This window comes from Ascidiella aspersa, chromosome 2 (assembly GCF_963924565.1).
Source record: "Ascidiella aspersa chromosome 2, kaAscAspe10.2, whole genome shotgun sequence".
Lineage (NCBI taxonomy): Eukaryota > Metazoa > Chordata > Ascidiacea > Phlebobranchia > Ascidiidae > Ascidiella > Ascidiella aspersa.
In genome coordinates, this window is record NC_139448.1 from 8,095,653 (window position 1) to 8,122,809 (window position 27,157).

A 27,157-nucleotide genomic window follows, 5' to 3' on the forward strand; every position below is an offset into this window, starting at 1 on the left:
ACAAGCTTTTTCCACAGTCTGGAAACGCATGAAGTGTGTGATTTTTTGGCGAAGAACCCGTAGCCTCTTCCCCGGTGCAACGTTCCCTTTGCTCATGGGCTCTGGGAAATGTTTTATTGCGAATTTTTCTGTTTTTTGTTCCGGTGTTTTGTTGTTTCCTTGGCATCACGCGGGCACATCCATCCTGTAAAGTTTATTTGTTTTGTTTGCGTCGTATTAAGCCTGAAGCGATTCCAATCAGCCCTAGTGTACCTTTTTAGTGGTAATTCACTGTAAAAACACTGGACAATTAAAAGCAAAGGCAAAACAAATTTCTCACTTTTCTGAATTTTTATAATTAAATTACGCCGTTTTTTAGGGTAACATTAATTTACAAAAATATATTATGGCTTTCATATTTTATTTGAAATTACTAAAAAAAAACGTGTATTGTGTTCCAAAATCAATCTACAAAATCTACAAAACCAAAAGTTTTGAAAAACTTTTATTTAAGGAAATCAGTCAATTTTGGGGGGCCTGCAAATTTCAGCCAGCATTTCTGACTTATTAAAAACCCTCGAAACCTACCTTTGATTTGCACCGCCAGAATTGTTCCTATGATATGGTCACCGGGTGACTTTTCTTTTTATGTTATATTCGCAGTAGGAAAAAACAGAAATATACTTATATCAATATTTTTAATTACATGCAATTGCGAAAGTGGCATACGCCGATTGTGGGATTTACAATTGTTCAGGGCCGTTTCACAATTTTTTTTTTCTGTGGCCTGTCCACTGTGTTCACTCACTTACCAATTTGTTGGTAAAAATCCCCTAACTTTTTTCTCTTACATATAAACAAAAACCCTTATTAGTAAGTGACCAAATGCAGTGCACCACTAGAATCAAATTGTTTAAACATTTATCCTAATTAAAATTTTAACCCAAGCATTTTAAATGTTAAACAGTTGCATTTATCCTAGATCAGCTGTTCTCAGCCAGTGGGCCATGGCTTACTGGTGGGCCATAGAAACCTTTTAGGTGGGCCACAGACCAATTCAAAAAGCTAAATTTATTGAAGAATTTAGTTTCATTTGTGTCACTGTACCTAATTTTAGGAGAATGTTTTAATAATTTTAAAGAAATTGAGAAGGAATGTAAATGAATGTATATCGATTGTTCAAAAGCAAGTACCTTACTAATGCACGGTTAAATAAATAATCTGTTTTGATATATGCTCCGCATTTTTTGTTCGAAACCTTTTTTATAGTTTGTTCTTTCATAAAAATTTATTGGGCCACAGAATTTTTGTTCAACGAAAATGGGCCACGAAAGAAAAAAGGTTGAGAACCACTGTCCTAGATCATAGATCCAATCCCCTTAAGGAGCACCGGTTCTGATTGGTTGCAGCAATTTGGGACGTAATATGTAAGAAAATCAATTACGTTTGATGTATTACCTTAAGAAAACATACACTTGATTCAAACTGAACGAATGTCGAAATTACCGCAATTAGGCTAGCGATGTCCGATAATATCGGATCTAAGGTCAAGTGACGTAACTCGTCCGATACTTTATAGGTTGGTATTGGTTCCGATTCGATAGCAAATTAATATACGTATTTCAGCCATAATTCACGATATAACTGGCCAATTTCCACTTCAAAATGGTATTTTTTTAAATACCCTATAAACAATCAAAGTACATAACTTTTCCAGCTCTAATGCTTTTTTGTCTGCAACCTGAAAAACATCACATTGGCACGTTTAAATTCAAATTATCTTGCTTAGTTCACCATAGTAATGACGTCATTTTGTATCGGTTCGGCGTTGTTTTGCCCAAAATATCGGGGATAAAATACCTAGTATTGGGCATCCTTAATTTAGGCTGGCGGCAACGCACAAGTTATTTTAGTTTGCAGTGCAGTAGAACGTTCAAAGTAACAGTTGCGTGCATTTTATACTTTTCGGCCAGTAAATGAAATTGCATGTACTATATGCTGGATAGAAAGAAAGCGGTGTTCTTGTCGTGCAAGCGCTTTCGCCACCATTGTCGTGTATGTTGTCGTCGAACGTCGTTTGTTTTACCGCATAGGGCGCTACACGCTGGTGATTTTGGGGCATCCCTTTACTCGCCCGTTCTTCCTTGTAATGCAGGTATCACAAAACTAAGGCCCCCGGGCCAGAACTGCAGTAAATAACAACCTTCTAAATCTAAAGCTCAGTACAAAATTTAAATAATATTTCTTATCTTTACCTCGTTTTATAATAATCAAGTCGAATAGACTGAATCAAAAATTTATAAAAAATTATCCGCCACGCTGCCGCCATTATCCAGCCCTTTATGAAGTTTGTGGACCCCTATTGTAAAGTATTGTAAGATTATCCAACCCAGCCCTGCATCGATTTACACGCCACCGACTACGCGTCCACTGATCCGATTCGCCGTCCAGTTGTTTTTGCCTTTTTTGTTTTTCTTTCAACTGTGACGTCACATTGCGCCGCCCTATCGTGACGCCACTATTTGCCAGCCTTTTCGAAAACTTAAGACTTCTTTACTTAAAGCGTGAAACACTAAAGGATTAAAAATGTAGCAACTTTAGGGATTCGAATTGGCCAAATCGCATTGAAAACACTTCGCTTTAGTATTTCTCTTCTACCTAACTTTTAACCGCAAACGGGTATGTCGCTTTCTTCAAAATAAAACTAATTTAACAAATTGCATATAGTCTTGTGTGTTCAGACCTCACTGTAAGAAGATGTCTGATCCTGGGCTTAACTCTGTTTTTTAAACTTTTAAGTTTTTTGTTTATAAACGTGTCAGCGGAACAGTGATCGAAGTAGAAACCGGCTGATAAAGGTTTGGACAGTTTTTCTTACCCAAATGATCAGCTAAAAAATGTTTCTGTTTTTGTTCGAATGCATAAGTGCATTTGATGGCTTTGGCAGCAGTGCTTCTCCGCATGCCTACCGGCTCGAATTCGGTTATCACGAACTATAAAATAATTGTAAAACAATCTAATTGGTATTGACTTGACTTAAGTGCACTCCATCCCTATAACTTAAATCAAGTAAGGTAAATTACACAAAGAAACTTGACTTTACTTAAGTGCACTCAAGTCCCTATTTTCAATGACTTTACTTGACTGAAGTACAGCTAAGTTCTTGTTATTTAATGGATTGACTTAAGTCCCTGTTTTCAAATGACCTGAATTGACTTAAGTGCAATTAAGTCCCTGTTTTCAAATGACTGGACACTTTAAGTGTTTTGACTAAAATATCTTAACTAGACTTAGACGTTTATGCCTTAAAATAAATGGTAATTGGGTGGTACTTCGCTGTTATAATTATGCTTAAAATTTGAATCGCCGAGAAAAATGTTGAGGAACAGAGAAAAGTGTGACACTCGGAAAAAAGGCGTTCTTCCATACAGTAATATGACACTATAAAACAGCGGTTCCCAAACTTTTTTTAAAATTTTGCCTGGCGGACCCTTTGCAATTATTTTGATATTTCGCGGCCCTATAAAAATTCAAGGGTCATTTGACCCATGTTTCTTGTGGTACACTAGTGGAGTCACGATTCTTTCTAACTAATTTTGCTAATATCAGTTGGTTCAGCCTAATAGATGCTTTATGATGTCATATAAGAACATCAACAAACAAGCTATATTATCGAATAATAAAGCATAACTAAAGACTAAAAATGTTTTAACAAAGCCTAATTCTAATGTGACTAACTCTCCTTGCGGACCCTCTGAAACTGCTGTACGGACCCCAGTTTGGGAACCGCTGCTATAAAATTAAGCGTGCATAATTATATCGAAAACAACACGTCCATTTTGTGCACTTGGAAAATTACGAAGTATTGATCTATTCGTTAACTACGATTACACATCACAAATGCCTTTCTCCGTAAGATACACAAGACTACACGTTCGTTTTGCAACCTTTCAGCGTTTCAATTTTTGCATTTCCACCACATCGACTGAAGATCTTGATATCGCTAAAAGACACAGAAAAATGAAATAGGATTTCAGCAAACATGCCTATGAAACTAGATTGGAATGTAAAAATAAACATGTTATGGCAACGGAAACAAAAAAGACAAGGGTTGGTCATAAAAAATAAGATAAATAAATAAATATATAGCACAACTTTGTGTATAACGGGTAAGTATTGTTTTTAACTCGAACTTTGATATTTTTTTATAAATAGGCGTTTTTTTCTATTTTTCACTTGAAAATTTTCAGTTCAATTTTTTTTTCATTCAAAATATTTAATGAAATATTGGCCATTTATGCAAAGCTAAACCTGACCTCTTACTGTTTAGTAACAATTAACTGTTTTTAACTTAAACATATTTACCTTCTCATTTTCTTTGCGTCTCCAATAGTCTGCGGTAGCTGGCAATCTTTCGTCTCGGGCAGGACCAGGTAGGTGGCTGCACACAGCAGGACAAATACTGCCAAGATGACGCGAGTTGCCGGACTTTCGTTTTGGTGACCTAAATCAATGTAGATGTCAATCATTTTTAATGTTTCAAAGTGATAGGGATTGACGTGGGTAGCTAAGAAATGTGCTAAACATAAATGAAAACATTTCTAGCTTGAGACTCCGGCAATCCTCTCGAAAAACAAACTTGTTTAAGGGTGGTTTCTCGAGTTTTATCTTTTGAAATGACTTAAGTCCCAGCCAATTCATTTGCAAGAAACACTATCAGGTAAATATATAACCTACATACTTATAGTTGTAAGATACCAAAAATAAGGTACAGCCTAATTGCATACAAGTAGGCTATAGTTTACTGTGAATTGTTTGAAACCATATTAAACGCCACAAAGATGTGGGTATACCAGTTTAAAAATTCAACTTGAAACACTTTCGAAATAAAACAATACTGGGAGGTTATCGACATTCATTGACAACTATAAAAGTTTGGTCACTGTTTCTAATACTCTGCTTTGATTAATTAAAATAGGTTTTAAGGAAGATTTCCTCAAAATAGGAGACAATTGAAGAAGCAATTGAAAGACCTGGCTATAACATCAACTATATTCGAACCCATTAATGCTAATATCTTATGTTTATTTCTAACAAACAGTCTAATAAAGAGTACTGGGTTAATTGCCAAAGCTTCGCTGTTGTTTCTAACCCTTTATATTTGGGTGGTCGCGGAAACAGGTTGAGAAACACTGGTTTAACATATATATTTCTCGATCCAAATTATTGCCAAGAATTTAACTTTTGTTAAAAAAACAACATGTCTTATTATCAACCTTGCAAAATAGATTCGGCACATATAATCAGTAACATTTCACGGAAGCTATAATGTCAGTGTTGAAAACTATTCGGATGTATAACAGAACTCAACAAAAGTATATATTACGATTAAAATCTTTCTTACTTAAAGAAAGTAAAGAAAGTAATATTGAAAATACAAAACAAAACGTAAACGAACATTTTGTGATATTTTTCTTACTTAAGTAGATGATAAAGGGAGCAAGAATGCTTCCGACCCGAGCACTAGCGGACGCAAATCCCATCACGACATTCCGCACGCTGGTGGGAAAGAGCTCCGATGAATGAAGGTAAACGTCCAAGAAGGCAATTGCGGCAAAAAGCCGACCGCTAGTCACAACAACTGTTACCAAAACGTGACTCCCTGCAAATAAGAAGAACAGCGTAAAGAGGGTTCATTTTAAACCAGTTGTTCTCAAAGTATAGGTCGCGCAGGGTCAAAAAATAGGTCGCTCTATAGTGATTCAATCCTGCGCAAACTAACTTTTTTCATTTCATTTTTCAAGTATTTTCAATTCAATCATAACTGAATTATTGCATGATAAACTTTTCACGTGGCTTCAAATCTGTAACCTGGATCATTGCATCATAATTGGTTTTATGAACGTTGTGATGGCAGCCAGCTACAGTATAGTCAGTATAGCCAACTACAGTAGCTGCTAAGACTGGTGTAAGCTTTTAGTCACCACAACAAGCCACGATGATATTATAAAGAAAAAAAAATCAGTTTCACCAATCACACTAAAATATATCAATCATTTGTTTGTAATCAATCATTGTTTCATAGAACTGTGTAGGCTAATATATCTGGTTGTCGTGTCTTTTTTTAATTCATGTATATCAGAAAAAGTACATTTTTCGATGTTTGAGGCTTGTTCGTGAGATGTTCATAAAACTCCGATTTGGGTCGCGCTTAAAAAAGTTTGAGAACCACTGTTATAAACTCTTAAAAAACTATATCAACCTCTGTTGGTAGTCGCATTTGTCTATTTCCAAATAGCACTCTTAACGACAAATTGAACCAAAATCTTGAAAGGCATTCGCACAACCGTGCTTTATCAGGTCTACATAGATTTGTTAGTAGTATTTCCTAATCAACCACGAATTGGTTGAGCTTAAAGTAAACTCAAACCTTATATATTGCAACGAAATTAGGAGACAATAAACTTTAGGGCCTAAACCTTAAAAACGTGCTTGTAAGTTTTCAAGGACCTTGACGCAGTAATTATGCAAAGAACGTCCCGCATCAGAATTTTTGTTTAAAATCTTGACTAAACCTATTTTTGTTGCAAATTTAACTTCAAAGTAACAACTGGCAAGAAAATGAAATAAAAATCAAAAAAAAATTATAGCGGTATTTGTCGCGAGCCGGATATAAGATTTGGTTTCTAAACTTATTGACTTGATTATTATTAGGCGAAGGAAACCAAAATTAAGAATAAACAACATATATAATACGCTTTATTTATTTGACGTTTGAATTAAAAAAATACTTAGAATTTTAATTTTAAACTTATAAGACCCGACAAGCATTTCCGTCAATCAAATAATAATAACTTTATTTTAGCTTTACCATAAAATAATTCGCAGTTTGGAAAATTTAAGCCCACGGGCAATGATTTGGTGACCCCAGCCTTAAATCATTGCAAAAAAACCTAAACTGTGTCTACAACAGTTATTATTATTTTTTGCTGCTAGTATGTAACATGTATCTTTTCTTGTTTTCATGTTTGCTACTTGGTATTATGTGTATACGTCATGTTGTTTATGTCGTTTAAATTAGATCCATTCGTTATAATATTTTAATATTAATAGAAACACAACAAGGGGCCAGATGGCATGATGTACCTAACGGTCTTTCGCTGCATCCTGGAAACTCAGAACCATGCTTTTCATAGCATTTTGTTTGTTTTTTTGTTTCTTATTTTGCCATCGATGTTTCAATTTATTACTATATCTCTAAACATCTATATCAGTGGTTCTCAACCTTTTTTCTTTCGTGGCCCATTTACGCTGCAAAACATTTCTGTGGCCCAATAGAATTTTTTATGAAAGAATTACTCCCCAAGCCCACCCCCGGTCTGTGGCCCACCTAAAATGTTCTTATGGCCCACCAGTCAGCCATGGCCCACTGGTTGAGAACCGCTGGTCTATATTATCATCTCAGAAGCTATAACTCACACGTCTTTATGAAGTTGTTAAACTAAGAACAGTTACTTCGTGTGGACAACCAGATGCTAACAGTTCGAATATACGCCTAATTAGATGGTATTGCTAGATGAAACTCAGAACCATGATTTTCGTGAGAGTGTTTTTTTTTTGTTTTTTTTTTAATTTTGCGTTTAAAGTTGCAGTTCAATTTATCCATCCATCTTAGAACTATTTGACCAGCTCAGAAGCTATAACTCACACGTCTTTATGAAGGGCAAGGCGGCAACACAGAGAGCAGTTAAGCCGACGAAAGCGACGAAGATATTGCGTCTTCCCGTCTTTTGCGATACAAAGTAAAAGAACACGGCGCTGGCAATCTCAGCTATTCCTTGCAGGGCGATGTTCACGTAACGGTTGCCGGGCCAACTGGCCGCGTCGAGAGAAACCACGTAATATATGAGACCGATTGTAAACCTGCAAGCAAACAAATTGGAGATGAAGTGTGTTTTTTGTTACAGAAATAAGCCTGCTCAAAATTGAGTCGCAAGCTCCAAAGACGAGTTTTTGCCTTGGTAATTAAGACTCATAACAATTATTTGACATTACAGTTTGTTTTCGACAACCTAAACATTGAGTTGAGTTGACGTAATTTGACTTGTCATGCTTCATTTTAAAATCAGTTAGTCAATGACTTGAATAAATACATTAGTTTACTTAACTTGGATTGCTTTTTTGTTCTTAAACAATATCTTGTTTAAACGTACATTTTCCTATTAATTTTTGTAGCAACATACTAACTACTACGCCTTATAAATTTGTATGTGTTTCTAACAATTTCTAATTGAGGAAAGGAGTCAAATAACATTAATGTCTGTTTATTTCGAATAACCATTAAGCTCTTTCGCGGAGGCCTATATTCCACGATGCGCCGGGTTATGCCAACTGATATTTTTTTTGATAAAAAACTGCGAGGCTCTTGTTGAACCTTATTGCTTTGCATAAATTATGTACCAACTTCAATTTTTTTAAATACTTGGCAATAAGCAAGTCATATTTATTTTCTGTCTTTGGTAAACGCTAAGAAATTTTAATGGACCGCTACTATATGTCTATTTCATGAAATATGGAACCATATTTAGTTGGTATGTTTTGACAGCCTTTTTCGGACCCTCGCCCAAGTTGACACAATGACTAAAGTCCAAGTCAAGTCATTTCTCCAAAATACTTGAGTTAAGCCAAGTCATTTTGGTGAAACAAATAGTTCAAATAAGGTCAAGTCATTTAAAAAGAGTGACTTAAGTGCGTCATTAACTTAATTTCAACACTGTTATTTTCCAAAGATGGCGTGAGCTTTAGTATACCGGGCGAAAATCCTACAGTGACGAATGTGAGATTTCAAATTTTTGCCTTTTCCAACTCATTTCCACATATTAACAAGATATTATCAACTCGAACTTCAAACTAAAGTAGAACGTGTTATGCTTACCACGAAAGACCGACCAATACTAATCGAAGTGACAGACGCCGGCTGGATACGATTAAAACCAGTGTTTTCCACATCGAAATCGTCTCACTGGGTGCATTTGATGTGGTAAGCGCACATTTCTCTGTTTCAATATCTTCAAGCACCTCCTGGCCGTTGATTTTCGCGATTTTTTTTAGGAGTTTTTTGGCTGGTTCGGTTTTTCCGGTTGCCATAAGCCATCGAGGCGATTCGTCCAGCATCCTTCGATAGAGTTAAAGCAGCTTTAAAACGATTCTAATTGTTATTTTTTAGTTGGTTTTGCCGATTTTCATAAACTAACAACAAATTTTTGAAAATGCGACGACTATTTTCAGCTCACGGAATGTAGTCAGATTAATATATTGAAAAACGTTCAAAAATCATCTTTAATTGAAAAACGCCTGACAATTGTGTAGTACATTGACAAGAAAAATATATTATACATAAATGACCCTATTATCTCGAATTGACAGAAATGGAAACTATAGATATAGATATAGAGCAAGAGGTTCTCGAACTGTGCGTCGTTTTAAATGTTCAAGGGCATCGCACAATGATTTTGTTTCGTATCTAAATTCAATTGTGGTAATAAAATGCTTCGAAACGTTTCAATTTTGCCCCTTACATATGTCTTGAAATCTTTGTATCGAAAAAGAGTACAGCGATCTTTCCTATTTTCTGTTACAAACCGACAATCAAATAAATATAAATGAGCAAAAACAATAAGTAAAAAAACTTTTTCAGAGCGTCGCGAGAAAAAAGGTTTAAAAACGACTGGCTTTAGCCAATATTGTTCTGAAACGAACCAGTAGGCTAACTCTACAGCATTCCGCCAACTCGAACAAAGACAACATTTTTAAAGATCAACGATGGAGTAAATAACTCAACAACAACAGTCAATAAGAAAAAGATTTTACCAACCAAAAATAAGGAACGTAGAGCACCCCGACAAGGCTTGTAACCCTCAAGTACCACCTCCAGTCATGAAGGAAGAAGGCAAAAACAGCAACTGACGCACACCCAACCCCGTAGAAGAATCCTTGGCCCACAACCATCAAGCATCTTTTTGTCGATGGGAACGTCTCGCTTCCTAGGAACAAAGCACGAAGAGTTTAGGGCGATACGTTGTCTTTTTGGACTGGACATATTTGTTAAACTTTTCAGTTGTGGCTCCAACTGTCATCGCAGCGTGCTCAATGATTTTGTTAATTAAGTGTGGTAGCACTGAAAGGTTTGATAGTGGAAATCACCTTGGCCATTGCACAATAATCATCGACCTCAATTCCTGATCAGTTTGTGCTTGTTGTCTTCGGACAGGAGTTCTACACGTTTGATGTTACCCCAATTTTATAAGTTTTTATGGTTAATTAATTTTACTTTACTTTGTTTTATTTATCTTTTAATGTTTTTGACTAATACCTATACTGTCGCGTTTGTTATTCAGATGTACTGGCGATGCCTTTACTGGCGAAGTATATTTATATATATATATATATATACCTTTCACATCTATAAAAAGTGCCTGACTAAATTACTAGCTTTGAGTTTTCTGCTATAAGTGTGTATAACTGCTTAATATTTGTTTCAAAATGTTGCGCGTGAGCCTTTAGTTGGAGAGCAAATTAATTCCATAAAAACACATATCGGTTTCGTGCCCGTTTAATTCAGCAAAAATCGATATTTTTTAAACTGTCTCAGCAGTAAAGAACGTTCTGAGTGCCCCCTCCGAACCTTTCAATAGTCTCACAGCTACCCACTAAAAGAAAGCAAAACCCAGACACCAGATACAAAACGTTACGAGCTTTGGCGACCCAATTCTATTTATTGAAGTTTTTGTAAGTAAACAAAACTTAAAACATCATTCTTGAATGTACACCGAAAGCCATCGCTATCGATCAATGATGCGTGCAAGACAGGCTATAAAAGCAACTAGCCTGCAGTGAGGTTTGAACAAAACATCTTCGGCCATACTGCTACCGTCGCTCTACCAACTGAGTTACGTAGGCTCAGAGAGGAGTGAGAAACAATCTTACGGCAATGCTTTGGTGATAATTGCAAGCATAGGCGTATTGTTGTTTCTCGACGTGGAATATTTGATTTACCATATTTGTGCACAACATTCTACGGTTACATGTATGATATTAATATGTACATACGATTATATATCAGCACAATTTATTAACTTATCAAAATTATTCCATAACCTTAATAAGTAATAAATATTACACTTATAAACCCATACTTTCCGGTAAGATATTTTTTATCGTTCCCGCAAGAAAATCATACTACTTTTAACTCTGGTCCACTCTTACCCAGCAATAAACCTGCAATGTAGTTGACCAGGCCCCCGCACCCGCAAGCGAACATCACGACCGTATACCAAGTGAAGTCGTTAGTAAAGCTGAGGGCAAAAGTTGCAGCGTACTGCCAGACGCTGAACAACAGGAACGTGGTCTTGCGTCCGAATCTGTGAAACAGAAACTAACTATGACGAGAGGGGATAATTATGGGCCTTGTGTTGTTGGTGGCTGTGTTTTTCCCAATGAATCCTTATACTAATTCAGGTACACTTTAGAGTTTAGAAAACGGAGCGGAGTTGATTAAAAACAGAGTCCGACTCCCTAGTCATTTTCAAGCAAATATTAAGTACTTTAGACCAGTGGTCTCCAAACTATGGGTCGCGACCCCATGTGAGGTCGCCTAAACCACTTATGGCGTCGCCATTGATCACCAATTTATCAGTTTTAGTAAATTCATTGCGTGATTTAAACGAGTATGTTAAAAACAAATTACAAAAAGTGTTGTGTTTGATTGTTGAATTTAAATCCAATTTAAATTTCTCATTTTGGTAAACAGGTGTAGCCACAGATCTCTGGAGTTTTGTATAATTTAAGCATATTATCAATCCAGTGTGTTATTTAGTTCAAGCGTTACTTATCTGAAAACAAACTGGGGTCGCATGTAAACGCCGATCTCAATTTATTTAAATTGTCGGGTAATAAAAAGGTTGGAGACCGCTGCTTTAGATCATGTACTACCCTACAATATAAACTATCCTTGCTGTACGTCCGCTTTAAGATTAAACACAGTCCTAGAATAGACAAACATTTCGATGTTTATGTCGAGTTCGTACTTTGGTGTCCCTACTTTGGTGTCCCTGAGTGCAACGCCTACCTGTCCGAGATAACGCCCCCTAAAACTCCCCCCGCCATCTTTCCAAGCATGTAGGCAGATACGGCCATCGGCTTCTTCCAAGCTTCGTCGCAAACCATTCCCAGCTAAAACAGGGAAAACAAATTAATCAATTCTGAAATTAGACAATGTTGACTACAATGTAAGCCTACTGCCCTGTTGTAAAAGGAGTTAAGCATGCGTAGCAATTGTAGCCGTACCACAAGTGTGTTTATTGCAGATCGACACACTTTTAACAGAAAACTGAATTTGCAAACAAAATTTCGGTGAGTTTTTTAAGAGCAATACGTCGACTAGCAGAAAAACGTAAATCGCATTTTTACCCGACACTGCACTTCTGACGAAGACTTTCAACAAAGCCCAGTGATAATAATTATTAAATTGTCATGATCAGGCGCGGATCCAGGATTTTTGTTTGGCGGGAGGGAAATCAATAAAAAAATTATAAAGTTACGTCATAACGTGACATCAAAACGTGACTTGTGACGTCATAAAGTTAAATCTAAACTTCATGGCATAAATAATTTGCAAATTTGGATTATTAAGTTTTTGGTCGGAGAGGTGATATTTAACTGTTGTTTTGAAGTGACTTTGTGGCTATTCGACATAAACGATGCTAAAGCAAGCATCTGTAGTTTTTGCTGTACACGTTAAAGGTTTGCCAGCAAAAAATAGTAACTTAATGATATCTGAATTAAAAGTTTGTGACACACTAGTTAGAGCAAAATATGGTTGCAACGATACCCCGAAGCAATTTCAAAAGCCTGCAACTGAATGTTTTGTGGTGCGGGAAACCAAAGTACACCGCGGGTCCCATATTTTGGTTCCGCGGTCCTCAATTGGAAGAGTAACTTGGGCTACTTAACCAGTGAACTTATTGAACAACGATTATATTTGGTTCAAAAGGCAGAGCTTAAACAGTTTAAAAACTATACCGGTACATATAGTGTTGGGAATCGCTTCTCAACATTCCTAAATACCGAAATCTCAGTGAAAAAGTGATTTCCATCCTTGTTCGCATGCCCACGAAATACCTTTGCGAGCAAGGATTTTCTGCTCTATATTTTTCTTGTGAAATTAAAACCAAAAAAGAAATTTTATCAAGGATGTTAATACGTTTATGAGAAGAGCACTCGAAACAAGGCTACTGCCTCGCATCGCACAACTGACTGAAGAAATTCAACAGCAACGCTCGACTTAAATGGCCGATGAAATTTCGTATTTGTATAAAGATATGCTAGGAATTTCCTATACTTGCAGTTGTGCTTATTCTTATTCCGATTAAGATTACCAGAGATTCGATGTATTGCGTGGACTGGGGTGTATAAGTTTTGAGTAAGCGTAAAAAGGGTGTACCATTGCGAAAAAGATTGACAAGCAGTGCGATAAAGTATACCATTTCCATAAATCAGCCATATTGACTTTTTGCCCAAAGTGCTTACGTCTTTTTCAGTTTACGTACGTTTCTCGCGAATTAAACTCAATTGTACCTAGCTAAGTGTTACATGTGTTTGAATATACGCTATGCTGACTTTCGGCATGCGTTCTTACTTCGGTCACAGCAGTGACGTCATCATCATCGTCGAAGGCGAACTTGGTGCAGGTTTGTAGGACACTCGCGTTGTTTTGAGATTGAATTTCCGCTAAAAAACAATCGTACACCCGGTATTTTGCAATGGTACGGCTTATAGCTGGGTTGTATGTACTAACTGTGTAACGTTTTGTAATTCTGGCAAAACTTTAATTTCATTTCCGACATTTCCAATTCCTTTCTAATCTGATGATTAATATTTTGGCCGAAACTTACTGCTGTCTGATTCGATACCTGTTACGTCATAACGAAACAAACTTCAACTAAACCAAACATTTGTAATTAAGATAGCCACAGTTTGCTTCAGGTTTACAGGAATAGTTCAGATGTATTAACTCTAAAAAACGCATTAACTGATAACTGATGCAAGTACTATTTTGATGCGTCTTTTTTGAGACGCTATACTCGACCTTTGTGGCTTTGCTGTTAATTCTCAAGCTGCATTACAGATTCGTGCACAGTGTACCTAAACATAAAGTGTAGCACTGAACATATAGCAAATCACTTTGACCCTTGCAAGATAAATTTCGACCTTAATTCCTGATCAGTAACAGCAGTATATTCTTGCAAACCTCAGGCCAGAAACTATTAAAAGATCTTTATAGGTATATAACGCATTTCGCCATCAAATGCATTGTCAGTTTATCTTAATTCGAATGAATTTGCCTTTGCTGGCAAAATATATATCATATATATATTTTAAAATATTTTAACCGCTGTTAAACGTGTGTTATATTTTAATCTGTTATACATACATTGTGTAGTGTTTTCAAAGTTAAGCAGCGCTGTGCTCAGGTAAGTGCAGACCTCGCTGTCCTGAGAGCCAGTTGCGTTGTGAATCTGTAGAAGATAAAGAGTTGGCAACTTTTCATCGTCAACCTGGTGCTGCTGGGGCCGGACAAACACGCCTTGAGAGTCCAAACATGGACAACTAGATATATTTTAGCTTTTCAAAAATTAGAGCATTTCAGTTTTCCCAAATTAGATTAGTTAGAATTAGAAATAGATCATTTTGAGTTTTCTTAAATTAGATTAGAATTACAATAAGCGAAGTTTAGAAAAACGGATTTGAACTAAAATTACATTTAATATTCACAATCAATTTCTTTTAAATCGAGAAGTAGCCTTTTATAATCAAAATGTGAACGGTAAATATGTGTGTGACTTTGACGCCTTTTAGCATAGCACATGCTTTTTAGACTGCGGAAATTACGTTCCAACCAAAGTGTTTGAATTCAAATTCTTTGTTTTGGCCAAGAGACTAAAAATGACTGAACTAGAATTAGAGCACACAAACAATTCACAAATTAGATTAGAATTAGATTAGCCGCATTTCGCTCTAATTCAAAGAATTTAAAAACTAGAATTATCTAGTTGTCAAAGTCTGCCTGAGACATGGGTTCTTAATATTTTGTTAACCAAAACTCCTAAAACAATTGGTTTTCGTCGACCAGGGCTGACAGTTTGTTAGAGCCGACGGCATGAATGGATGTTATAAACCAATTAGACGTCGGAAATCTATTGTTTTTCATCCGAAATATGTGAAAAGTTCCATTCTGACTAATATATCTTAAAAAACTATCAAGTTAACATTTGTTATTAATAATTGGCTAAATTAGCCCTATTTTACTGAAAAGATTTGGACCTTAATAACATACCTCAAGTCATTGGTATCATTTGTATAATTTAGTAATTGTTTAAATTAACCAAATTTTACTTAAAACTATTCAAATAAAGCACATTAACTTACAACAAGTCATTAATATAAATGACCTAAGTCAAAGTTAAGTCATTCATCTTAAAGGCTGAAGTCAAGTCGTTTTACCTAAAAATACTTAATTGGAAAAGAAAGACTTAAGTCATCTACTGTTATTACAACACTTTTGGGATCCTATAAAAACGCAGCTTCGAATTTGCCGAACCTGTCCGTTCAGAGCGGCGGCTCTCATCTGTCTTGGAATGGGGTCGTCGCATCGAAAATCGGGCGTGTGATGAATTGCAAAAAACTGGTAAGTACTGAAACCGTTCGGTATGCTGGAAAGAAGGAGTAGAACGAACAAGCGCTTCTGATATCGCCCGAAAACATTTAGCTCCTTGAAATCATGTGTGCTGTTGTGACGCTCGAAATCGCGCTCTTCTTTTTCGTCCATTTCTTGTTAGATTATTTTTCGGATCTAAACGTAACAGAATTAAGGAGTATATAATATTTCCAGCCACATGCAGAGTCGGTTCTGTCGGTTGCCGTCCTATTTTGCTTCATTAAGGCCCGTTTACAGTACAGCTGCGCTGAGCTGAGCTGGGCGTTTAAATAAGCTACCGTACAGCTTAGCTGAGATGGGTGTGAAACTGCGTTTGGCTGCGTAACAGACAGAGCAAAATCACTTGCACGCTTTGATGGCAGTTGAGCAAAGCTCCAAAGCATAACTGTAAGCTTGCTGCAGTGGGCTTGAGTTTAGCAAATCGTGAAATGCCCGCCACAATAGAAATTAAATGTAAATTACACTTTGCTCATCTCAGCCTAGCTGTAATGTAAACGGGCCTTCACAGGGACGGATCCAGATTTTTTGTTTGGGGGCTGGGTAGGGGTTTTGAGGCATGACAGGGGTTTTGAGGCACGACTCTACAAAATTACGTCATACCGTGACGGTATAAACCAATTTATCTTCAAACCACCGATTGTTCTCCAGCGAGCAATATGTAGAAAACCAGTAAGGTGCTAATCCCGCGAGGTGCGTAAAAAATTGCGTTTGTTTGTATTAAATTGGATGCGTGAGTCAGTGACACATTGGGAACATAAAAAAGAGAAATAACGGCATTTATAGTCAGTACACTTCGTCGAGTTTATGACGGTTGGGCCGAATAATTTCCTTAAACTGACAATAACAAAGTAAAAATGAATAGAGGTTTACGCGAGGCGCAAAATGTGCAAAAAAAGTATGTATTACACAAATAAAACATCTGTTTTACAAAAATAAAGGATTGTTTTTTAACGGTGGCAAACGTATGAAGCCAACATAAATTCAGGCGAAGTTTAAAAACACTCATTGCACAACTTCTAATAATGCTTTCTAAGTTTTGGTAGCTAAATTCCTTTGTACTTTGCCGAAATTCGAATGTAAGAAACTGGCGACACTTTTCCACAGGGGAATATCAGTTTTCCGAAACCTTATCATGAAATTATTTGCGTTGGCTTATCTGCAGTAGGCTACAACGCATTGCTTTTTGGCGCGCCCGAAACGTTATCGCAACAACGCTTATATATAAAACACATAGAACGTTTCTGTTATAATGAAAAATCAAACGTTTCTGTTGAAATACAAAAGTTCGTCGAGCAGAAGCAGCCTCATAGGTTATTTTAAACTAAATAAAATATTTAAATTTTTCGCAATAGTTCGCGTTTTGACAAAACCCAAATAGGTTCGACACTTGAAAATAAACTCAACTCAAACCTCAAACAAGTAAAACACGACTTTAAAAAAACTCGAAGATAACCCCAAACAATGGTCATACAGGCACCGGCTTACAAACTGCAAATTTCTGTAAACAGCTTTTAAAACGAGTCAAATTTTACACATTTAAAAAAATATTCTCTTCCTAGAAGATTTTTAGAAATGCATCATGGCCCCGGAATAAGTCATTTCCTATATTTCGTGCTGTTCCTAGAATACACATATCTGATCAAAACAATTTCGCCACACTGCATGTTGTTATCGGTATGCAGCAAAAGGTTTTTTTTCGTTGTGGCATTTGTTTATAGGCATATAAAACAAAATATTCTAATAAAGCGAATATAGGCTACTGCCTATTGGCGGCTTATTTTTTGTTAAACGAGTAGCTCCATAACTGTCTTGGTATTTTTTTTACAACGTCTAACTTTATCACTTTGTACAAAAAGCAATCCTTCACTATACTAATTCACATCCAAGTGAAAACTGAGTTGATTTTTGTCCGTTTTCTCGAAACAGTCTTTTCTACACCTTATTGGCCTATACCTTTTTATTATATTTGTTCTTTACTTTGCCTAATACCAAGTTTGGCCAAATATTTAACAATGAAATATCAGAAAAACTGGTGGGCGCATAGCAATAAAAAGTAAAAAATCCCACTATCAAATAATATGTCTTACCACTACACATAGCAATGTGTCTTAAATCACAAATCTGGGTGCTATCTGTGTACCAAAGGTTAATTCCCACGGGAAAACGAGCGTTGTCAATTGCTCTAACGTGGTATATGCTAATAATCAAAGGATTTTAACAGAGAACCGTTATTTATACATACTTCTCTCAAAAGCCATTCCGTCAAGATAAGGCAAATTAAAATGGAATTTGATGTTATGCAAACACGGTATTCTCGACACCGTACTAATCAGTTATAGCTTTCCGACTTATGCTGCAAGCTGCGAAGTCAATGAGAGATGTGCAACTGAGCAAAGTCTTTAAAAGATGGAAATAAAGAAGAGCAGTCGGACTACCTCGAGCTATAACGTCAACAAAAACCAATACGTGTAAGAAAATTGCGATTGCGTTTAGAAAATCCTTAAAGTTTTTATACAAAATCGTAACCAGTCATCCGCAACAAAGACAAATGTAGTGGGCAGACGACAATATAAACGAGATTGTTGTCAAATCGAACTAACGACAGATAAAAAATTGTAGAGAAACAACACTTTAAATTTTTTTTTTAACAAATATATTGTAAGAAATTTGCAAGTTTTACTGGCCAATTGTTTTTAAATTCACGATGGAACCCGTTAAAGCAACAGGAACTGTAAAGGCAGAAAAAACATGTCCTTCAAAGCTGAGCCTCGGTGATTTAGATGAGGCGATCCAGCACATTTTAAAGTGGGATGAGGTGAGTGTTTTTAAAGTTGTAGTTATATAAATCCTGGAACTTGAACAGTGGACATTCTGGCGCTTGTCTAGAATCCTACCACAGCGCACATTATTTGGGTTAGGATGGTTAAATATTATTATTATATAATGAATACACTAATACTTGACCCACCCACACCCAAACGCTAACTCACACCCTAAGCCAAATAATGTGCCTTGGTTTAATAATTGTGGTAGGATTCTAGATCACATTTCGTCCGGGGAGTATATTGCTAACATTATTTTGGTTGGAGTGCGAGTTTTGGTGGGTTAAGTATTAGGCCCCTATTATTATTATATTTATTCTCCCATATTTCTTTCTTTCTTGCAATGTAAATTTTGACTATTAATGTAAAAAATGGTAGGATTTTAGACCAGCGCCGTTATGAACGTGTAATGGGTCCATATTGTAGTTTAGGCTTATCAAATTCAGTAGCCACAGGTCGGTACTGTATAGTGTATATTATTGGACAATTATCCCAATTTGTTGGCTTCGCAATAGTTCTGTTCGCCTCAAAGTTTAAGTAAACTGTATTTTAGCAAATGAAACAACTTGTTCGTCGTAACGACGAGCTAAGCGCCGAACTGAAAGCATTGAAAACCAAAAACGATCAGATGGTGGCCGAATCAAGTGACCTTAAGATAGCAAACAGCAATCTTCTGAGGACAATAGAAAACTTGCAGGAAGTTATAAATCTTCGAATGAACGACGAAGGTAAAAAACACACAAATATTGGTAAAAATAGCCACTTTTTATACCACAGTACTTGCCACCAAAACTGTATAAAAATAATTCTTGGCTGAGTTTGTAGTTTATGTATTACCTGCTTTAGATGGAAACTTATTTCCCTTGGCCTTGACTCCAACTCGTTTTGTATAGTTCACTTCAGTGGTTATTGTTAAGTTTTACAATTTAAGTGGGTGCAGTAATGTGTAAGTAGAAATTGTTAAATTACCTTACTTTTTCACAGATGAAGTTAAAGTTTTAAGAGAGCAGATTATTTGCACACAAGATTTGGCCAGCCTAGAGCAAGAAAAGATGCAATGTACAATAACAGATCTTCAAAATTCCTTAACAAGCCAGCAAGTTGTGCACCGAAAAGAATTTGATAGTTACAAAGAAGATATGATGAGAAAATGTAGGTGTTGTCATTACAAAAACATTAAGCATGAATAACGTGTGTACTGTGTAATGTCTTGAAAAAATCTTTAAACTAAATAAAACACAAACAAAACAATTTTATAGTATTTTTTTAATTAGAATAATATAATACTTAAATAAATCGAAAATTGTTTTGGTATGTTTCACAGTTTTAGTAATATCTTAGCTTTAGCATGAAGAAATACTTTTTTTTGAACTACTTATAAAGTAATGTTATTGCAAAAAGGTCGTATTGTGCTTTGTAGCTGTTGAAAAAGAAAACAAGTGTCAAGCAGAAATTTTAGAAATACAGAAAATGCTTGAAGATAAAGTTGGGCAAGGGCTGGAAAAAGAAAAGCAACACGAAAGCACAACTATTAAAATGCAAATGGAGGTAAATTTTGCTAATGTTACATATTTTAGCAAACGGTTTTATATTTTTCCATTTCTTGGGTTTGGTTGAAAATTTTTGTAATTTATTTATGAATTTATGGATTCCATGTTTATTCAAATAAATGTGAAATAGTAAGAAGACAAAAAGTGATTTTTATCACTGCATCTCCACCTCAATGTGGTTACTGAATTGATAAATACTAATTGTCTTTGACATAGCAAAGAATATTTATAGATTTATTTATTGCCATAGACAACAGGCTTTTCAGTATTAACTGTTATTTAGCATGTTATCGGAAATAATTGTTCAAGTTTATTGTTATAAAATATCATATTTTTATTATGTGAACAACAGTATGAGGCCAAGATTTCAGTTTTACAAGCTAAGATTTCCAGGACGCAAGTGGTAAAACCGACCCATTCCTTCAACAACAATGACATATTCAAAAAGGTAAAATATCAGTAAAAACTATGCGATTTAACTGATAAATTATTACATTAATAACTTGTAGGAACTACTTAAAGACAGTTTTCCATGTGATCTAATTATTGCATTTCAAAGCTCCATGACTATATTTGAGTGTCAAAATCAGTGAAAATTCAACCTTTTATAATTGTTATATATTTTGTTATCAGTGTTTATTTGTTTGTGTATAGTGCGAAGTATCAATTTAAAATAATATATCTAAGTTATAAATGAATAAATGTTTGTTACGCTTTTTTAATGGTGATTTATTTAATTTTTTGAATAGTCAACATTTACACTGCATTATAATGATGTGCAATTTATTTGTTATACCTTGAAATTTTTAATAATATATAATATTTGCATATAAGCCAGCTAAAACAAATTGGGGTAATCCAATTGCTTTTAATTTAGAGCGGACTGGTAATGTTGGGTATTTGATAATAAAGCCCTGGGCCTGATGTGTCCATAGTTATTAAACATTTGGCAGATAGAGAAACAGGTGTTTTGTTTATTTTTTTCACAGAAATTGCAGCATATTCAAGAGGAAAAGGACAAACAAATAACGCAATTAAAGTCAGAAATAACATGGTTAAGGCAACATTACATGCCAGGACATAACCCAGAAAGCAAAACGTCAATGCAAAATCGGTCCTCGGAGTCAAGTAGCAAAAATACCCCGAGATCAATTCTTCTCAAAAGGAAAAGACCTGGAATGTGATTTTGCTGATTGTACTGTTTGTTTTGACAGAGTCAGTGACATCACTGCCATGACAAGCATAAATGAACGCCACTTTGCTTGTTATAGTTTATCACTTGAGAGATTTTCTTCAGTCGATTGCTCCCTCCAAGAAAGCGTATTCATCCATCATCTCAACAACAGCCTCTGTAATTATTTTATAACAAAATCAATGTTTAAACAAGTGTACTTTAATAATGACTAGTTCTATATCTAATTCGAGGCATGTTGCATGACATCTAAGAAGTGGAGATGTGCGATACTATAAGGAGAAGCAGTAAAGATGAAAATAAAACTTTTAACAGAGTTTTTTCTCCGTTATTAGAATAACATTTGCTTTAGCAGTAGGAATTAATTACATCTAGTTGTTAACTTCTATTTTAAGGCAAATTTACCTTTCAAAGTTGAATTACTATGTTGGATGGCAAATTAAAGCTAAATTTTTCTATAATAATTTGGTATCTGATCACCACCGATTGCACCCTAGTATTCAGACAAGCACTGATACTAACACTTGGCATCGGATATCTGCTTCAAATTAATATTATCAAACATCCCTAATGTACTTTAAGAAGCACAAGGGAAAAAATTGGGTGAGTGGGTTCAATACATGGTAAATTTAACAAAATAAGACTTTGAGAGAAATTTACAGGCAAATACTGACTGGTGACATAATAGATTTGTTAAATTTTTGTCAAAAGTAAATAAATAATTTTTTTTCAAAAGTTATTATAGTTTTAACATGGAAACTTGGAAAATATTTTCACTGCTCACCAAAGTCCTTTTTGTAAACAGTCTTTCTCTTCTGTCCTTGTGTGATTCTGTACATTTCTTTTGCAATAGTTTCCACAAAAAGTTCCTGTTGCAAACATTCATTATAAAAAACTGATGAAAACAATTAGAAGTAGAAAATTTGAACAGATAAATCGGAAAAAATATAAAATTTTAAATATAATTAAAGCAAAAAAACTGCCTAGTTGTTTAGGAAAAAATAAACCTACAGTAGCTTTGGTGATCAAAAACACAGACTCCTGGCTTGCGATGGTGACGTCTTTGTCCGCTTTTATCAGGGTTCTTATCCTTGCCAGTGGAAGCCTGGTCAGGCGCTCGCTCTTTTCTGTTTCACCAACTTCTTCGGAGTTTTGTTCTGTATTTTCAGCTTCGGGAGAGTCTGCAATTTCAGAATCTTGTACTTCTCCAGACATGTTTACCACGTTTTTTTCTATTTGATTTAGCCTGAATCAAAACAGAATCTGCATTACATTTTTTGGTGCTGGTCCAGAATCCTACCACATTGTTGAAATAATTATTAAGCAATGCTCAATATGTGGGTTAGGGTGTCGGTCAGTGTTTGGGTGAGGGTGGGTCAAGTATTATTATTTAATACTATTATTTGACTCACCCACACCCAAACGCTAACCGGCACCCTAACCCAAATAATGTTCGTTGTGGTAGGATTCTAGACAAGCGCCCATTTTTTTATTTACATTTAATGTCTCAAAAATATTATTGTCTGAAAAACTGTCTGCTGAAGTCTTGTAAATCAGTTGTGAAATTGACAAATTGTCATTTCTGGAACAAAAAAAAATGCTTCAGTTTTTCAAATCAAATTTAGAGTGGCAGTTTGTGTTCTAGAATACTACCACCTTTTTTACAATAACGAAAATATTTAAAATATAAATTGTAAAAAAGATATTAATATAATAATAATACTTAACACACAAACCCGAATAATGTTAGTAATGCTGTAAAATAATTATAAAATCAACACACATTATTTGGGTTAGGGACGGGTTTGGTTGGGTCAAGTACTATTATATTTATCTGTTCAGTTTGCAATTTCAAATTTGACAACTTGTTTTGCTGTAACTGTAGCTAAAAAAAACAAAAGTGGTAGAATTCTAGACCAGCGCCAATTTTTTTGTTTGTCGTTTATGGCATTGCTAACAATATTTGGGGTTGGGGTGCAGGTAATCTCTTGGGGTGGGTCGAGTATTATATTTACTCTCCCATATTTATTTCTGGCGCTCTTTTACTAAGTACGTGAAAATTAATAAAAAAAAAAAAACTTTCTTCAAATGCCGCATACCACAACGCATATTGTTTGGGTTAGGGTTAGCGTTTGGTTGAGGGTGGGTCAAGTTATTATTAATAATAAACATAACATTACTTGACTCACCCAAACGCTAACCAGCACCCTAACCCAAACAATATGGGTTGTGGTATGCGGTATTATTTTGTTTTGTTTTTTTGCATAACTTTTCACGTACGCAAGTAAAAGAGCGCCTTGTTTCTTTCTTGCAATTTCAATGTTGACAACTCGTTTCGATAACATACCTTTTAAAAAAAAGTGGTTGGATTCTAGACCAGCACCAAACAACAAATTAGAGCTATTAAAGGTTCACTACTGTTTTAACCTATCAGTTTCAAATAGCTTAGTAATTTCAACATCTGTTTGGGAGGCGTTTTGTAAGCTTGTGGTATGGCTTTACTCAAATGCCAAACACTAACTGAAATACTGGCCAACTGCTTCGTCGATTTTCATTTGTCAACAATGTTGTTTCCCATAAGTTCCAATATATTAATTTACCTGACACCAAGGCCAAATAGCTTATGAAAAATATGAGTAACTAGACATAACCTACTTTGGGCATTACGAATAGATTATTAAAGAAACTGCAAAAATTCCCGCCAAATGTAAAGAAAATTCAGATTGCTTATTTTACATTTCTAAAATTAACGAAAAAAGATTACTGAATTGTAGAAGACCTGTTCTTTCACAGGATTAAATAAGTTGTTCCCTGCCTCAAATTTGTAAGTAAAATCAACAAAAAACTACTACCCCACTGTAAGAAAATATTTTCGTTTTATTAAACTTTAACAGTGGTGCTTTCCCTGTTTTATTCCAAATAATTTTTTTACTTATGTTTCAATTTTTATTCTATTGCACTTATTGTTTTGTTTTATGCGTGCTAAAATATGAATTTACCAGTAATATGGAATTTTGTTGTGCTTTATTTGTTACTTGCAAATGTTTATAGACATTAACACATTATTTATAAGTTTATAACGTAGTTGCAAATTTGCCGCGTCATGGTTTTGAAAAGTTTGATTCATCTCAACTTAAAAAAACTTGTTATCCAAATCTGAATTTTGAAGTAGCGTTAAAAAATTATTAGAGTTCACCAACTTATCGGTATGACATCTCTCAGCGAAAATGGTAAGCAAAGTTTTGTTTAAATGTGGAAATATAGATATATCTTGAATGTAATTGAACTATAAACTTGGAAACGTACCTCATTTTCGTCCGGGGGTTTGTATTGCTAAAATGTTTGGGTTAGCGTGTGAGTTTGGGTGGGTCAAGGAATATTATTATATTGATTTATTTATTTCAATTTCAGTTTTGACAACTCTTTTTGTATAGGTAGGATTCTAGACCAGCCCCCCTAAACCTATTATACTGTGTTACCATTTTGTAATCCTTACTAAGTTTTGTTGTTTTATTTTGTAGAACAACTTGAGCGAGTATTTCTTCGCCTGGGAATGGCAGAGACTGATGAACAGCTAGAGTCGACCATCATCAAATATTTGCCAGTGGTTCTCTTAAAACTTGGAAGCACTGATGCCAATATAAGAACTAAGGTAATTGGAAAGCATTTCAAGAACAAAAAAATTGCAGCGCTCAGTGCAATTCACTTTAACACAAAGTTGTAGACTTTCCGCAACAGCATCCAAAACGCATTTTGTAGTTTTATTTTGTTAGCAGGTAACATTCTATTCTAATATGTTAGCAGGTCAAATTCTATTCTAATTCTAATAAACTAGAAATTTACATGCTATATAAGGCGACCTAGACTAAGGAACAGTCAGGAAGTTTCAATATTTTAACAGTTACCTGAATGTTTAGAGGTGCGGGCCAAAAACCAAAGCACACCGCGGGTCACATATTTTGGTTCCACGGGCCGCATTTGTAGCCCCTGGCCTATATTCCATAAACTAAAAAGTTCACCTAATACTAGTTTTGCTAACCAATTTTTTAACCAAACCATTTTTTATTGGATCCAATGGCTGCAATTTTAATATCAGCACAAAACCAATGCTGACAAAAATAAAGGTATTTGTGAAAAACAGACTTAAGTGTGGACAATGTTTATGTTCTGAGTTGTTTAAACATGTGTTTAACAGCTCACTCAATAAAGCAGTTTTATTTATAAAATTACTTAGATTGAAAAATATGGAGCGAATTTCTTGAAAGAGTCCACAAATGGCTTTTTTGTTTTTTGACGGCAAATTTGTTGTTGACTGCAAATTTGATCAATTTTCAATGAGCTTACTTTTTAAAGTACCATTTTTATCACCCAGTCTCAAAATATCTCCATTGTATCACCTCATTTTGCACCTATCATGTTCGATGAACTCACAATTTTGTGTGTTTCAACTATGATTAGTGTAACAAATTATAAAATTGTTTCTCAATAATTCTTTAACTGTTTTCTCAATAATTCTTTAAGTTTACACATTTTAAAAACTCTGTGTTATGTTTAAGGTTCTAGAACTGCTGACTCATCTCAACAAGCGACTAAAGTCGAGGGAAACCGTTCAACTTCCTGTTGAACAGCTTCTTCATCAGTTCAACAACCCTGCCCTTAGTAGCTTTGTAACTGTAAGTAATACTTTATCATTGTACATGCAATAATAGCCAAAAAAATCGTTTAAAAATAAGTTTGAAAACTGTGTTTATTCAATTTTATTGTTATGTAAGTTAGCTAAACTGTGTAAATGTTTATAAATAGTTTTGCCAAAAATGTGTTTTAATTTATTCAATATTGTTGTGTTACCATTCAACTATTCATTTTTTTCAGAACTTTACCATTATATATATCAAGACAGGATTTCCACGCTTGCCAGTTGCACAACAGATTGAATTGGCACCTCTAGTTTTTCAATCATTAAAGGTTAGATGTGAACACTGTACTACTGATTAAGCATTTTATTTTTTATGTTGAAATATTTCAAATATGGACATAATTTTAACCAAGCAAGAAAAATGTTAAATTTTTTATATCCTAAATAATTTGCGTAACTGAGATAACAGAACCACTATTATGTAAGTATAACATATATTTAATGGCACGTTGACTTTCATTAGTCTATCTCAACTGTTTACATCAAAGTTTTATAGCTAAACTGGTATAAAAATCGACAAATAGTTAAAATAACACAGATTTCACCTTTTACTTAAAAACATTGTATTAGACTTTATTGTTGTTTGACATATTCATTTAGTTGTTAGGTTTACCTTTAGGTGTTAAATACGTTGACCCTAAAGTAAAACTCTGTTTTAGGACAAATCCAGACCGCAGCAAGACATCCTATTGAAATTGCTCACTGAATCGCTGGTACATCTCAAGTATGACGACTTTAATGAAGTTTGGAGAAAAAAAATTGATTTTCCAGCCAGCCCAAACTTGACAACTGTTATGTTGGACTTTCTGTTGGATGTCATGCTCATGCCATACAGGTATTTAGCCGCTCAAGATATCTTATTGCGAGTTGCAAAAATCATTTCGAATCATTTATTTTAGAGCAATAATATGATGTTTTTTTGTGTGTTTTTTTTAAGTCTATATGAATTTAACTTGTTTCAGTGTATCCCTGCCAAACTTCGTGTCACAAAGTGGCAGACCGGCAACAGCACCTGCCACTCCAGCTGCCGACCTGCCGCCCGGACTCAGTCTCGCGGCTGTAAAGCGATTGGTCGGTGATTCCCCCTGGTCGTTGGACCAGATTGAAAAAATAAAGGCAAGTTTTTCGATGTTAAATTATTTT

General features: G+C 35.1%; 3 protein-coding genes across 3 annotated transcripts in view; 1 reads left to right on the forward strand and 2 right to left on the reverse strand.

The window, feature by feature from the left end:
• Nucleotides 1-3,906: 3,906 nt before the first annotated feature.
• On the reverse strand, nt 3,907-15,865 carry LOC146163393 (solute carrier family 22 member 21-like). Its single transcript, XM_083380475.1, has 11 exons — nt 15,638-15,865; nt 14,471-14,555; nt 13,676-13,767; nt 12,107-12,210; nt 11,245-11,399; nt 9,854-10,022; nt 8,915-9,154; nt 7,688-7,902; nt 5,459-5,641; nt 4,345-4,483; nt 3,907-3,982 (listed from the first exon to the last, which is right to left on the reverse strand). Exons 1-11 carry the CDS (start codon nt 15,863-15,865, stop codon nt 3,907-3,909), a joined length of 1,686 nt encoding a protein of 561 aa, XP_083236601.1.
• A 5,215-nt stretch (nt 15,866-21,080) lies between these two features.
• Nucleotides 21,081-22,558, reverse strand: LOC146163394 (DNA polymerase epsilon subunit 4-like). The gene is made up of 3 exons (XM_083382577.1): nt 22,330-22,558; nt 22,103-22,187; nt 21,081-21,475 (listed from the first exon to the last, which is right to left on the reverse strand). Exons 1-3 carry the CDS (start codon nt 22,531-22,533, stop codon nt 21,420-21,422), a joined length of 345 nt encoding a protein of 114 aa, XP_083238703.1. The 5' UTR covers nt 22,534-22,558; the 3' UTR covers nt 21,081-21,419.
• Nucleotides 22,559-24,444: 1,886 nt separating this feature from the next.
• LOC146163395 (proteasome adapter and scaffold protein ECM29-like) overlaps nt 24,445-27,157 on the forward strand; it is a 47,928-nt gene continuing 45,215 nt past the window's right edge. The window contains exons 1-6 of the mRNA XM_083381132.1: nt 24,445-24,548; nt 24,840-24,970; nt 25,875-25,991; nt 26,191-26,283; nt 26,674-26,849; nt 26,977-27,130. Coding sequence (XP_083237258.1) covers nt 24,527-24,548; nt 24,840-24,970; nt 25,875-25,991; nt 26,191-26,283; nt 26,674-26,849; nt 26,977-27,130 — 693 coding nt within the window. The 5' untranslated portion in view covers nt 24,445-24,526. The remainder of the gene's footprint in view (nt 24,549-24,839; nt 24,971-25,874; nt 25,992-26,190; nt 26,284-26,673; nt 26,850-26,976; nt 27,131-27,157) is intronic.